Raw genomic sequence first — 14,876 nt, 5'->3', positions numbered from 1 at the left:
TTCAGTAAATATAAAAACTTTAAAATTATGTAAAAAACTCGACAATACGAATTGTATTTGAGCAGCGAAGAGTGTATTAAACTTTGAAAAATTTTAACATTTGTTCGATATACCAGAATTATGTCAAATAAAATGAAAACTGCTTTTAAGAGTACACTATCAACACGTTGTCTGTACGCCTTCCACACATTATTAAATTCAAGTAGTTAAACAGGTACCTGCGATCTATTACCGGCAGCGTTCGAACGTAATTGAATAATGTGTCGCTTAACGAGGCAATGTGTAACAAACTATTTTGTTTGGAATATTTACAATTAATTGCGTAATATTGGAGCTTTATTTATTTACTCCATTTAATCGAGACCTGATTGATTTTATTAATTTATACGCTTATGTTCTACTACGTAATTATGGACGTCAAATATCAGAAGAACCCAATTCTGAACAAAATATTATCAATTTCAGACATAATATCACATAACAACACCCCCTAACCTCTGTAAAGAAATAGTCAAAAAAGCCACAAGCATAAACAAAACGCAAACATAATAAACAAATAGAAAATAGAAAATAAAGTGACAAAATGAAACATAAATCTGTGATAAATGAAAAATAATTATAGAGTAAGAAATTTATTGTAAAATATTAATAAATTGTTATTATTGTAAAATAAAAAAGGTAACATAAAAACACAAAATGAAATTAGTAATAAGAAAAGAGGAAAAAATGAAAGTTGAATAGAGCGAATGAGAAAGAAAGATGAATTGTTGAATGAAAGATAGAAAACAGACTGAAAGAAATGATAATGTAAAGAAAGAAAGACGAGTAAGAAAATAAAAACGTATGTGAAGGGGTACGAGAGGCCCCCAATAGCGGGGGTCATAAAAAAAAAAAAAAAAACACCCCCTAACCTAAAACAAAGCTAGTAACGTTCTAGAATTCCCGTGAAGTGAATAAACATCTCTATTAATCTTGTTTTGTTATCATCTAAAAACCTGTATATCCTAGGACTTGAAGTTTGAAGGTCACGTAACGTCTACTAATGTTCATAAAACCTTTTTCTTTTTTCTTTTGTTTGCAAGGCTATCAGAACAAAGCGTACACATTTTCACTTCTATATAAAATTGTGAAGAATATTGCATAATGTAGTCACAGAAGTCTTCCCTGGAGGGTATAAAAGTCACATTTAACATCCTCAGGCAATACGAAAGGTCAGCATTTGATATAGTGCTGATAGTTATTCTGAATCTTTTAACCGCGTAGCCGGCAATAAATAACGATGAACGGCTCCGTATAAATTCTTAATCGGTTCGATAAATACATTCGTAATGCTTTCTAGAAAATTCTGGAAAGATCTTTCGCGTTCTGATTATTGTTCACAATGAAACTGATAATGAGAAGACATATCTATTTTATACCTATAATTTTATTCTTAGCAATGTAATTATTGACTTATATGTCAGACTTTCAGATTTGGAGTCAATTGAAGTCATTCTTAATATAAATCCAAAATATACTTACTATGATTAATAAATTTTTCTTTGAGATGATCAGAGAATCAAAAATTAAAAATGCCAGCGCATTCTTCTTCGTGTACGTCCAGATCTATTATCACACAGGCCGTTCGATTTTGGAATGGGTTACCGCTGTTTTTAAAACTTGCTAAGTCACTACCTATTTAAATTTAAATATATACCAGTCCAATGATTAATTATCCGTTATTTTATGGAATCAGACGTTACCTTGCGGAAGTCCATCCTAAGTAAGAAAAAGAATATTATGCACTTCCGCGCATAATGTGCGGAAGTGGCTAAATATTGGTCCTTTTCTTACTTAATTATCCTTTGATTATTATTTTATTCTTTCTTTGTTTCTTTATTATTTCTGAGGCAAATGCGATCCAAGACGGTTTGATATTTTTATTTATTTTTGTTTTTATATACCGTATTTAATATAAGTATAAGTGCTATACTTATGTATTTATGTTTGTATATATGTATGTTTTATCTATATGTACACTTTAACTAGACTATAATTATACTTATACTATTTCGATATGGTCACCTGGAAAAAATTGCCTCGTGTGATAAGACCGCCCATTATACATTTTCTTTACTTTTATGCAATCATCTATGTATTTTCTGGCATGTTAAATAAAGAATATGAAGTAACTAAATTTAAAACATTTGATGGCTCTTACTGCATCTTTGCATCACTATCGTCATCTTCACATTTCAAGTATTTTAATGATTCAATAACCAAAAACATTTCATCGAAAAATTTATATCATACCAAGTGTCCGCACTGATCTTATAGGTGTCATTATAATATCATATTTTAAGAATTTTTCTTAAATAACTAGCCGATATCTAATGGATTCAGGCGTATTTTACGGTAGTCCATTCTAAGTAAGAAAAGGACGAATATAAAGCAGTAGTCGTGCAATAAAGTGCACCGCCCGCCAGCCCGCTGACAAATGCACATGCGGCAAACAATGTGAATTACACAACTACCACCAGTAAATCACTCAACACGTGTTTCACCCTTCCACGGGACATCCTCAGGAGTAATGTTACACCGATTAGTGCCAAACACAGAGTCTGTTACTTCTTGTTAATTCAGTTACCTGCCAGTAAGTCTCTTTAAAATTAGTACAGCCATTTCAGAGATTACCCGGAACAAACAGACAGACAAACATAAAAAATGTATTATTGGTATATATATATTCATAGGTATGTAGTAAAGTAACACTCTAGTTTTATTTATTTTTATAGTATATAAAATACTCCTTGCATGGTGGTACCAATCTTTTATGAACTTTCCTCTTCCTTTACATAATAAAACCTACGTCTCCTTTTTACGATTTAGTACAGGTTTAGCGAAATCTTTCTGTACGCTGATGATTGGGATTTAAAAATGTCAAGAGTGATTATAAAATCATTTATGAAAGAGGCTTCATTAGCATTTACTATAATTTAATATTTAGTTAATTAGAAAGAAGAGACTAGTCGGTGAAAGCCTCCTTAAGCCTTAAATTACGGATTGTTAGCACCGAGCACCGTAACCGACTCTTCTTCGTACAACACAATAATTCTGGCGCCCGCACAGTAAATTCTTGGTGAGAAGTTACGATATTATTCCAATTTTAAATAACATAGACACAAATTTAAAAAAATCTTTCTTTCTCTCTTTCTCCCTTTCTAATCGCACCTCTTGTTGCAAAAATTAATTGGTTAGTAGCTATTAAATCCTAAAAAATATAATATATTTACAACAAAATTAATAATGCCTCAATTTGTATTTGGACTCACAACCGCCTCCATAAAAACTCTATCGTCAAATAGGGGGCAGAAAGACCCCCTTTTTTACATCCATAATTTATATTAATGACAACTATAATTAAAATTTATTATTTTTGTTTATCAAAACAACTTGAAATAACACGTAATTATTTATTGGCATTTTTTTTAATTATTATATATACAATGTTCTCTATCTGCCTTCATCTTCTGGAACCGGTTCGTCGGGGTCTGGTTTCTGGCAGGTGAGAGCTCCGCATCGGTTAGGGCAACACTTGAGGGCTCGCGGACAGTCAGAATCGCCGGTGCAGGTATGGCTACACACCCATGGCCCACGCGGGAATTCCGTACAACGGCCTTTTTTGACTGCAAAGAAAAATTTATTTAATCATGATAAGAAGCACATTATAAAAAATAAAAGAAAGGAGAAAACAATAAATTATTGCATGATTAAATGAGAAAATAGCACGAGAAAAAGAAAGAATTGAACCTGCTTAATTAGAAAAGATTAAGACAGACCAGGAAAGAATAGAACAAAACAGAACGATGGCTACATATAACCTTAGTAAGAAAAGGACCAATATTTAGCCACTTCCGATTGATACACCGATTAGTGCCAAACACAGAGTCACTAATCGGTGTAACATAACTCCTGAAAATGCCCCGTGGAGGGGTGAAACACGTGTTGAGTGAATTAACGGCGGCAGTTGTGTAATTCGCATTGTTTGCCGCATACGCATTTATCAACGGGCTGGCGGGCGGTGCACTTTGTTGCACGACTACCACTGCATGTGCGGTGGCTAAATATTGGTCCTTTTCTTACTTAGGATGGACTTCCGCAAGGTAACGCCTGATTCCATTAAATACCTATAACCTTCTCTGAACACAGTAAATAATCTTGGTCGGGACCTTGACAGTATTTTTATTTGAAGCGGTATTATTTCTGCTGACTTATGACATTGGCATTGCTTCCAAAGTTTCCTGATGTAATGCCTTATGCATGTACAGCCTATTATTAATTACTTTTATCTGTATTACACTCTAGAAGACTGTTGTACCCAGTACTTCTACCGAATGTCTGCATAAGCGACCCAAGATGCAACATTGTAATGCTAAAGGTACCCTCGAACTTATTTATGAGATAGTCTAAGCTTCTTTAGTAAGATTTTACCACAAATTAACTACTTTCATACAATAGCTGTTGTTTGTGTGTTGAATGGTACCTTTTCAGCATCCTTACGTCTCTGAAAGTTTACTTTAAAAAACATGTATCATAACAAAGAATATTAATATATGAGGTTTTCCATTCTACACTAGATGGCGTAAGTTGTGATTTAGATAGTGCTCTCTGTGAGCGATTCGAACATATATTGATTTGTATTCAGTCGTTCGGTATTTCAATAAGCAATAATCATACCTCGGATTAACCTAATTGGTTACGATATTGCTTTTGCGAAAGTTCTGAGTAGAACTTTAAGTTTTTCTTGGACATCATGCGTCACATCTGACGTAGATTTTTATTTTTATGTAAGAATAGGACCAATATTTAGCCATATCCGCACATGCAGTGGTAGTGTAGTCGTGCAAAAAAGTACACCGCCCGCCAGCCCGCTGATAAATGCGTATACGGCAAACAATGCGAATTACACAACTGCCACTGTTAATTCACTCAACACGTGTTTCAACCCTCCACGGGGCATCTTCAGGGGTTATGTTACACCGCGATTAGTGCCAAACACTGAGTCTGTGTCACACTCTGTTGCACGACTACCACTGCATGTGCGGAAGTGGCTAAATATTGGTCCTTTTCTTACTTAGGATGGACTTCCGCAAGGTAACGCCTGATTCCATTAAATATTTTATTTTTATGTATCAGCTCTCGGATTTGGAATTTGTTAGTTTCGAGTCCGAATAAACTGTGAAAGCCAGAAAAGCTAACGGCGTTCAGCACCAATTTAATCGTTGTTCAGTATTCCATTCATAGCGACTCCCAGTTGCATTAGTTTTATCTTCGATGATATTCTATTTGAACTCTAAGGTGAACACTCTCGTTAGCAGGTTAGGGTTTTTTTACCAACAACTCACTCGCATTATAGAATCACTTAGATAAAATAGCCTATCTTAATCTAAGGTATAATTTAGTAATTTGTGTTATAAGAGATGACATTAAGAAATAAACTTTTGAGCAGGCCAAACACAGAACCGAAAGCTACTGGAGCCTTACGATGCTGGAATGGAAATCACGGATCGGTATGTACAGGGTAGAATGTCCACCACCAAGTTGAACAGATGACCTTTTTGGGAAAGCTCTGCAAGCAGGCCGCTTTCAACAGATCTTACTCGAAATGGAAATGATGATAAAAATCTGATGTGTTCATGTAAACTGTTCTGTGTTCTTAAATATAAATAATTAACTTAAATTATTTCTCATGATAAAAAATAATTTCTACTAAAAGCCTTTAACTGACCTAGAGTGATAAAGTGTCGTTGTGTCATTGGATCAACGCACATGGCACCGCCGCAAGCTGTTGGGCAGCACATCTTTGTTCCATTGCACGGCTGATCGGGACCGCAAACTGCATCGCACAGGTCCACCGACAGCGTTGGAGGGCAAGATCCAGGCGCACATGCCACCATAGACAAACTCGCAACTGGGAATAATATAATTTCAATAATGTAAATAAAATCTCAATTAATTCACCTTTGTATATACAACGAATTTCTCACTACCTAAAGAGGAAAATGTGTGTTACCAGAAAAGACGAGCTATGGAGAGCATTATACCCATGAGTTCTCTGGTAGATTGAATAAGGAACGAGGAGATTTGTAGACGGATGGAAGTAGCTGAAATATTCCAGCGATGAAGCGGATATCTTGGATCGTGGTCCTGGATAAAGTGGTGTCTAGGACACCCACAAGGTGGATAGATACTTGGAAAGTTATCGAAAGGCGTTGAAGGCATGCCGTTTTAAACTACTCCTATGGGTAATGTATGGGAAGGTATATACAGCAGTGGAGGTCCTAAATTATGCCAATAATAACTTAAGGAATACAATAAAGAAGTACTGATATTGACAATAGTAGATAAAATTTATTTATTTCAATGACGATTCACTTGTACAACTGAGCTACGGAGAATTATTTCCCGTTTTTACCCCCCTTGTATTCCTTAGTATTCTGGAGTCCTGGTATCTTATTGTTAACAGTTATTTCTTATTAAATAAGTTTTTATTCTTTAACTTTATGAAACAATATGAGGGATTAAAAAAATAATATTCGTTTTAACTCCATCAATCTGTATATAATATTAAAAGATTCTTCCTAGATTGTTACTACACTTTTTGACTTAAGCGTAATATATAAGAGAAAATAAATTGTGTTATCTAGCTGCCTGTTTATCCATCCTTAATCGCTAATATTTCTACCAAATTTGAAGTGACAAAGCCTTAGGTAGCGAATACTCACACTGTGATTATACTGTAATAAAAACTAAAGTGAACTTGTTTGTGTTTGATTCTCTATTTATTCTTCCAAATCAATTTCATCCCGATATGACGCACTAAGCCAACGCATTTTCCAGTCCTCGAAACAGCTGGAGTAGTCTTTCCAATCGATACGCGTTTGACAAAAACACGTGAAACTTAGAAAATATTAAACCTTTTAACAAATAAACGCTTGGCAAATGTTATAGACAGTCTTATCAACCGAAGAAAAAACTTACCTGCCTTCCTAACGCCCGGGAGTTTTAATAACAATTTCACCTTACTTTTTGATTGCAGTGCATAGGTGTAAAGGTGGTCTTTTATATACATACATACATATATATATTTTTTTATTGATTTACGTTCTGAACCTCCAAGCACGCTTTGCTTTTTCAGTTACCTTTACCTACAGGTAGGAAATATCATACATAGCCTTAATCTCAAGTCAAGAGAATTTTTTTACTATTGTATTAAGATTTGTCTTCGTACCGGAATTATTTGTGGAAGAGTCGCATCAGTTCTATGATAATGAATAACGGTGAAATACAAAAGAAATAGATGCTTTAATTCTAGTAACAAGAATATGAAAAATTAAAAAAAAATTATTGCGAAAGTTAATAAAATAATTCATATTTGTAAAATTTATCGATTGAAATAAATTAATATTTTTGGACCATAATCTCAAATGACGCCATTGACACTGAGGTTATTAGATAAACATTACGATACAAGCGCAATACTTAATCACGTTTTAGATATTTTAACATCTATAATATTCAATATAATTTCTTAAAAAAAAAAAAAAAAACATTAAAATTTATATTTTTATTAAGTAAATTGTATATTACTTTACTTACTTAGTTTAATAATATTTAATGGATGGTAATAAATACCGGAAACAATCATCAGTCATGTTATCTATACTTCGTGTACATTTTACTACAATAGATATATTTAAACATCCCTTTCTACATTTAAAAAAAATCCTACGCTTTCCTTTAACGAAACAGTAAGGGTGTAACAGCAAAATTTATTTATAATCTACCCAAGGACTTGAAGAACCAAATATTTATTATTATACATGAAAAAGTTAGAAGCGATTTAATCAAACGTGCCAGTAGTTTGTCGAAGAATGGGCCGCCTGTAGCGACGGTAGCGTTAACGATCTTCCGTATCAAGTTAGCGAATGCATTAACTTACCAGCGAGTATGGCGTGGAAGCTCTGCATCTCTCCCGTCTCCCTCTGGGCGCGTGGCGTTTACGCTCGGCCCCTCTTTGATTCCGGCTCGCTCTGATAATAACGAGCATCTTGACACAAATAATAGACTACACACCGCCATCACGCCTGGCGAGCAATAACATATTCATTTTAAATTACATTTTTGATATAGTTTTTTTCGATTATTCTATTTTTATTTAAAAAACCAATAAGTGGAATCTAGCGGTATCTATTTTCCAGATAGTTACAAGTTAGAAGTCTTCAAGACAACAGAAACAATACAAGAGTGAATAGGTTTCTTCCTTCAATAATGATGTAAATTGAAATATGGATACCATATTTCAATTTGCATCATCATCATCTTTAGCTACAAGCCGTCCACAGCCGGACAAGAAGCTCTCTCATATATATTTAAAAGGACCGCCTGGATTCGACCTGCATCTTGAATCTGGCAAAGACTTTGACAAGATCGTCTGTCAACATTGCGGGCAAACGACCTTTTGTCTCTTCTCCAAAATCTTAAGATCCATCAGTTATCTGGTTTACGATCTAAGTGACATCATGTTGTCAATTTAAAAAATTAAAAAATTAAAATGTCAACAATATTAGCTCGCCAAACAAAGTGACCGTATGTATCGCATGTTAATGTCACACAGATAACTCCATGATGGCGTCACGCCGGGAGGGATCTACATGAAATTGTAACACTCTACAAGAGCTCGTTCCTAACAATTACATTGTCACATTTGATACATACACAAATTGTGATATTTCAGTACTTATGTCAAGTAAATATATTATTTTAACACCTCCTAGTAAAGCGCTAAGCTTGCATTACAATTAGTTATATATCACCGTCGTTTTTTAAACTAGGCAATACTATATCTTAATTGAAAATTTACTTGAACATTACGGCGCTGGTAGGCATCTCTAGGTCGACAGGCGACATTTTCAAGGTCGCAGAAAGTCGCTTGCAGGCAGTGCAAGCGGGGGGGGAAGCTATTCCTTGTAGTGAACATCTATTGTCGACATCGACAAATGAATAATATTGTTTAGTTAAACTGCAAACACTTCCTATAACATAACTTGTTAATTTTTTTTTTAAATTTCGAATGTGTTACTTCATGTACAAATGAAACTTGTAAACAATTGAAGTTAAATCTGATGATGTGTATAATGTATCAGTGATTTCTATGCTTTTCAAATTGTGAAATCAAGTTTTCGCGTAAATCACGACGCCGAATGTTTAATAAATTGGTTAAAAAATTCTTCGTTCACTACCTTCAAATATACGGTATCATGACGAAAAGAGGATAAAATGATATTGTGAAGGACGTGCGAAGAGAATGTAATTAAATAGAATATTAAAAATTTAATTTAATATTTGTAAAATACTTCCCTGTTCAATCAAAAAGACAAGGGAAACGAAAGGGCCCAAAAAAAGAAACATAAAAATGTTTTAATACATAATTAGAACAAAATTTGTGCCCTGTAAGCAAAGAAACAATTTTAACAGTTATGTTTACAAATATTGTTTCCGTATGAAATATAAATAAATATGAATTAATTTCTTTGAAATAACGTAACATCAACGTATATATCACTACCTAATATAATTTAGTTATAAACGAAGCAAATTATTTTCTTGTTATGAATACGCAAACTAAACAATAGATATCTGAGCTGAGCATTGTAAATTAGTCAGTTGCACACCATATTACCACACAGCATCTGAAAAAGTATATGTGTTTCATAAGATGCGTTGATGGTATTTCTTAATACTTCTTCAACTTGCAAAGCAGTATAGAGACAAAAATAAAAAGGTAATCAATCAGAGAAGTATTAAAAGTGTTAACATTGAATAAATTAATATATTTTTTATATTCTCTCTTATATTCTCTTCATTTTCTATATCTTTCGGTTTATCTTTAATATCCAAAATACTGATAATACGATCTAAAAATATCATTTATTTATGGACTCATAAAGTCATTTTTACTTAATTGTGAATAATGAAAGTCATAAGAAAAATACCAGAAGAGTCTAATTTGACAGAAACTAGAATCAGAATGAACCCCCCTATTATGGCAACCTTTATCTTGAAACCAAACGCTACCTCATCTGAAAAGAGTCCGCATCAAAATCAGGTTTAATCAATATTAGTTGTTTTGAGAATGGAATAAAGTAGATAAAGCACACCCGGATGTGACATGAAAAGCGATGTGATGCGATGTCTCTAAAGAGCTTCATATCGAAATAAGTTACCTCTTCAAATGCGCCACTTGCCCGTGAGACTTGCCTACTAAACGCAAATGAACGCCATCGACACAAGAAAACTACGTTCCCTTAACGTGATAAAACTCCGGTAAATATTTTTCCAATACTTTCAATGACGGAAGCTCCTCTTTCGCTTTCCTCGTGGACTGTAAAGCGTTTTTCTCACCTTTTTTATAAATACCGGACTTTTTCTTTTACACAGAGACGTACATATTTATTTAAATATATTCATTTTACTAGAAAATTACAGAAGGTTTTTTGATATCATAGAGCTAAGAGAACTTAGCAAAGCAAAGAGAACTTTATTTTACCGCTCTGTTCTTGAAATTTAAAGCAACAGAATTCAGGATTTGTTTTTCGTAGAGCTATGTTAAAAGTTGTTGATAGAATTGAATCGAATACAGCTCGAAAATCGAATTTTTAAAATTTCTTCGTCGTTTATTTACCTTGTTGTTCTTTGAGGAACATTAACATTGACCACTGGTCTACTTCACGAGAGTGTAAGTCAATTAATTTGTTTATTCTCTAAGGATTATTTACAATGTATATCTGATAGAGTGTATGTACGTAAATCTGAGTTGTTAAACTTTTTTTAAAACATCTTTCGATACAGAGTCTAAAATTAAACAAAAAATTTGACGATCAACAAAAGTACAAATTAACATAATCTTTTTATCTTTATCTTTATTGTCTAAAGTACTCTTAACTTTTAAATATACCTTTTATTTATTAACTCCTATTAATATCAGCTTAAATTCTTTTAAATGAATAAAAACTATAACAGCTAAATTTGATAGAAACTAAAATCAGTTCGTGCTCTCTTATGGCATGCTATCCTTCAACTTGAAGCCACGAGGACAAGGTTTCCAAACGAATCCATATCAGATCAGAGGCCACAATAAACTCAGACGGTTGTTTATGCCGTCACTTTTACAATATCCTTTATACAGTAGTCCTCGTTTCAGCCCACAGCGTGGCATAGGCCTCTCATAAAGATATATTGAAGGATATACCACAATCTTCATGCTTCACAGGCGGATTGGCGATCGCAGTCTGGTATTATGGTACAACACAACTTCAGGAAACTTATTTGTGAACAGTGGAAATTATATATAATTAATGCACAAATTGTGAATTATATAAGACTTGTATTTTTTGAATCGAACCATAGACCTATGATCGCAAGTCTTCTGTCTCTACCTCTGGGCTATATCATTTCTCGACATCGTGTAGTCATATTAAATGTATGTTTCTTTAATATACAAATTACCTTTAAACATTTTTCCACATTAATAACAACTTATGATATGAAATCGTAAGTAATGAGATCATTAAATCTATTACGAGTTGTAATAAATATCTGAACTGGCAGATATTTGTAACAAACCTTGTGAGGAGCGACGTCAAATCAATCTCCGTAGATAAATCGCTTTAATAATCAAACTCATGTCTCGATCATAGATTAACGTTCAACTGTCAATTGCTTACGTAGTGTTAGCGATTGGCATTTTCCTGTAATAATTTGAGGTTGATAACAGACTAAATTAACATGGTATAAGACAACAAGTAGCACAACAAGTAAGACAGCAAGTATAACAACATAAGTTAAACAAAAATTCGAAGACCGCTTGAAAACCTGGTGGAACACAACTCCGTCAGTGTATCGGCAGCGTTTCAACGAAAAACATTTTCCAGCTGTACATAATAACAATACTACAAAAAGAAGAAATCCAATGAAACGAGTAAGTAAAGGAATAGTAGCACTGTCAATTGCTTACGTGGTGTTAGCGATTGGCATCTTCCTGTAATAATTTGAGGTTGATAACAGACTAAATTAACATGGTATAAGACAACAAGTAGCACAACAAGTAAGACAGCAAGTATAACAACATAAGTTAAACAAAAATTTGAAGACCGCTTGAAAACCTGGTGGAACACAACTCCATCGGCACATCGGAAGCGTTTCTACGAAAAACATTTTCCAGCTGTATACAATAACAATACTACGAAAAGAAGAAATCCAATGAGACGTGTAAGTAAAAGCGTAATACCAGATTCTATAGCAAGCAGTGCAATGTTGGCTTGTGTATAGTACTATTTTTTTTAATATATCACATTAAAAGATAAAATGTTATTCTATATTGTACAATAAACCAATAATTTTTATTTATAAAAAAAATTTCAACAATAAGAAATACGATAATAAAAACATAAAAACACGTTGTATTAATTATAATACAATTACTATTCGCTTGTAATATAAAAAACTCTCATCACAAATGTATTTAAAAGTAAGACGGGCTCAGTGTCTCAGCAGGTAAGTGTCGGCTGTGCGCATATATGTGTGGCTATCGACTGTAGTCGACGCTCGTACCGAAATGGTTTGACTTTCATCGGAAGAGGCTATACACCAACTGCTATTGATACAACATATGCTATATTGATTTAATCGTGGTCAAATTTACTGGTTTATCTAATACATAAAATTCTTGTATCACGGTGTGCGTGATTGAACTCCTCCGAAACGGTTCGACCGATTTTCGTGAATCTTAGCGTGCACATCGGCTAGGGTGGAAAATCAGACAACATCTATTTTTCATCCCCCTAAATGTGGTCATCCCCTAATTTTTTTTTAGACAATCTTTTTTTGTTTTTATTTTTTTATGACACAGTATACAAAAATACATACAACCCTAAATTTTCACCCCTCTACGATTAGCCCTTATTTTTTATTTGTTAATAACATACATGGCAAGACAACGTTTGCGGGATCAGCTTGTAAGCTATAAAAACTAGTAGACTGAGATATTTTATCATCAACTATATTATCATTCAATATCGGACTGTTGCTATTCTTATATTATATCTAAAAGATGACTAGAGCCTTAATTTTCTGAAGTTAAGACAAGCACAGCGTAGGACATTCTCACACTTGGTGGACAGACAATGTTGATGTCACAGGAAGTGACTGGATCAATGCCAGTCTTATTATAAATCTCTGGGAGAGGTCTATCTCCAGAAGCAGCAGGATGTCTTAAAGCTAAAACAACGATGAGGTGAACGAGTAGTAGCTCGTCATAAATATAGATTGTTCGCGTTAAGAACAGCGAACAATCTTTGTCCGTCGACCTAAACACGTCATATAAACAATTGCACGAATATAATCTTAACTCCAGAACGTATGTCTCTGGACATCATATCGATGGACTTTTTAGTTAGAAAATATACAATATGTCGGCGGACAAAAAAACTTTTTAATGGCTTTCAAGTTTTAGTAATACTCATTTGTTATAAATAAATATATCTTAGGCCATAATTCATAAATAATAGAAAATGTAGTGCGTTTTTAAAATTCGAATTAGTACGTATTAAATTAATTATTTATTTATTGTGTCCTCAGACTTTGTACTACCAAAAGTTTCAAGCCTGTAGCATTTTAATACATATTTTAGATTTATTTTTATTAAGAAATGAATAATATATCTTTGAACTATTTGCACCTATTAATCACACTATATATATAGAATTTTTTTAAAATATTTAATTTGAATTCGAACGTCATCGAATAATTGAAATCTGAGAACATCAAGTTCACGACTTTGTTTTATTATTAGTTTAATATTCATTGCTTGTTAGTGAATGTTTGCGATCTAACGTGTATGCTCGGAAATAAAATCGGTAAAGCCGGAAGTGACTCATTTAAAGTTTTACCCGTTACAAAATTTCTGTAACAAAACTTTATTGTATTTGGTATCTCTCGGAAAATAAATTTCGTGAATTTATGTCTCAATCTGACTTTTAATATCCGTCATATCTCTGAATATCTGAAATGGCATCGGACGGAGTACATCGATCGTGGAACCGATGATGGTTGGGCAGCATCGTGGTGATCTTTTGGACAGGCTTATGCCTTGCAGTGGGCGTCCAACAGCTGGATATAACAAGAGGAAGATATCTCTATCAGAACGTTATTTATTTATAATTACACTGGAGTATATCTTCCCTATCGCTGTTTTTGTTATTAAGACTGCGTGAAAAGCTTCGTAGCTATTTAATTTAACTGTAGCGAAATAATCACAGTTGTAAAAATGCTTTCGCTTATCTGTCAATCCATTGGTCTACACATGCGCAAAAACTAAGGACGCACGGCGTATGATTTGTAGGCGGTTGTCAAAACCGAATGTCACGTGTTAAGAAATATATAAATGGCGAACGGCGTCAAGTGACATATGTGTTGTTGTTTGTGAATTTGTATTAAATCTTTAGCACTTTGATGGAATGTTGAATTAAAGACTATCTTATATCAATTTTGAATCAATGTTTAATGTTTACAAATAAGTGGTGAAAGTTTAATATAATTATTTTTTTCATTCGCATGACAAATAATTTATTACGGCGTTGGTGTGTCTGATGTTGTAGGCGGGTGACTTTTAAAATTAACTGTGTCTATCTTTCATCCGAGCGATTTAAATTTTGTGCTCCAGATCGTTAGGTGATGTCTCTAACATTGCCTACCTAACCTGTTAAACTCCACCACATAACTATCGATCTCTTTTTGTACTTCTGTTATAAGTAATATCTATTTATAAAAGTAATTCT

At 33.5% G+C, this 14,876-nt stretch overlaps 1 protein-coding gene and 1 non-coding gene across 2 annotated transcripts; both read right to left on the bottom strand.

Moving 5' to 3' along the window:
• Positions 1–3,449: 3,449 nt before the first annotated feature.
• Positions 3,450–8,063, bottom strand: LOC137931624 (WAP four-disulfide core domain protein 2-like). The gene is made up of 3 exons (XM_068775079.1): positions 7,982–8,063; positions 5,768–5,950; positions 3,450–3,665 (listed from the first exon to the last, which is right to left on the bottom strand). The coding sequence occupies exons 1-3, from the start codon at positions 8,007–8,009 to the stop codon at positions 3,493–3,495; spliced, it is 384 nt and encodes a 127-aa protein (XP_068631180.1). The 5' UTR covers positions 8,010–8,063; the 3' UTR covers positions 3,450–3,492.
• Positions 4,636–4,760, bottom strand: LOC137931901 (U4 spliceosomal RNA). Its single transcript, XR_011109062.1, has one exon. It is a non-coding gene; the product is annotated as a U4 spliceosomal RNA (small nuclear RNA).
• Positions 8,064–14,876: the final 6,813 nt, after the last annotated feature.

Source organism: Battus philenor, unplaced genomic scaffold (genome assembly GCF_028537555.1).
Source record: "Battus philenor isolate CCGP_79_NKW_IND1 unplaced genomic scaffold, ilBatPhil1.0.hap1 SCAF_8, whole genome shotgun sequence".
Taxonomy (NCBI): Eukaryota; Metazoa; Arthropoda; class Insecta; order Lepidoptera; family Papilionidae; genus Battus; species Battus philenor.
The sequence above is the reverse complement of the archived record's forward strand: the minus strand, read 5'-3'. Positions and strand labels throughout refer to the sequence as shown.

What these genes read in the sequence shown, in the direction of transcription:
- LOC137931624 (XM_068775079.1), bottom strand. Translation starts at nt 8,009, where the DNA reads ATGCAGAGCTTCCACGCCATACTCGCTG. An exon ending in CTTCCACGCCATACTCGCTG is followed by an intron (nt 5,951 to 7,981) that starts GTAAGTTAATGC and finishes TATTATTCCCAG; the next exon opens with TTGCGAGTTTGTCTATGGTG. An exon ending in ACGACACTTTATCACTCTAG is followed by an intron (nt 3,666 to 5,767) that starts GTCAGTTAAAGG and finishes TTTTCTTTGCAG; the next exon opens with TCAAAAAAGGCCGTTGTACG.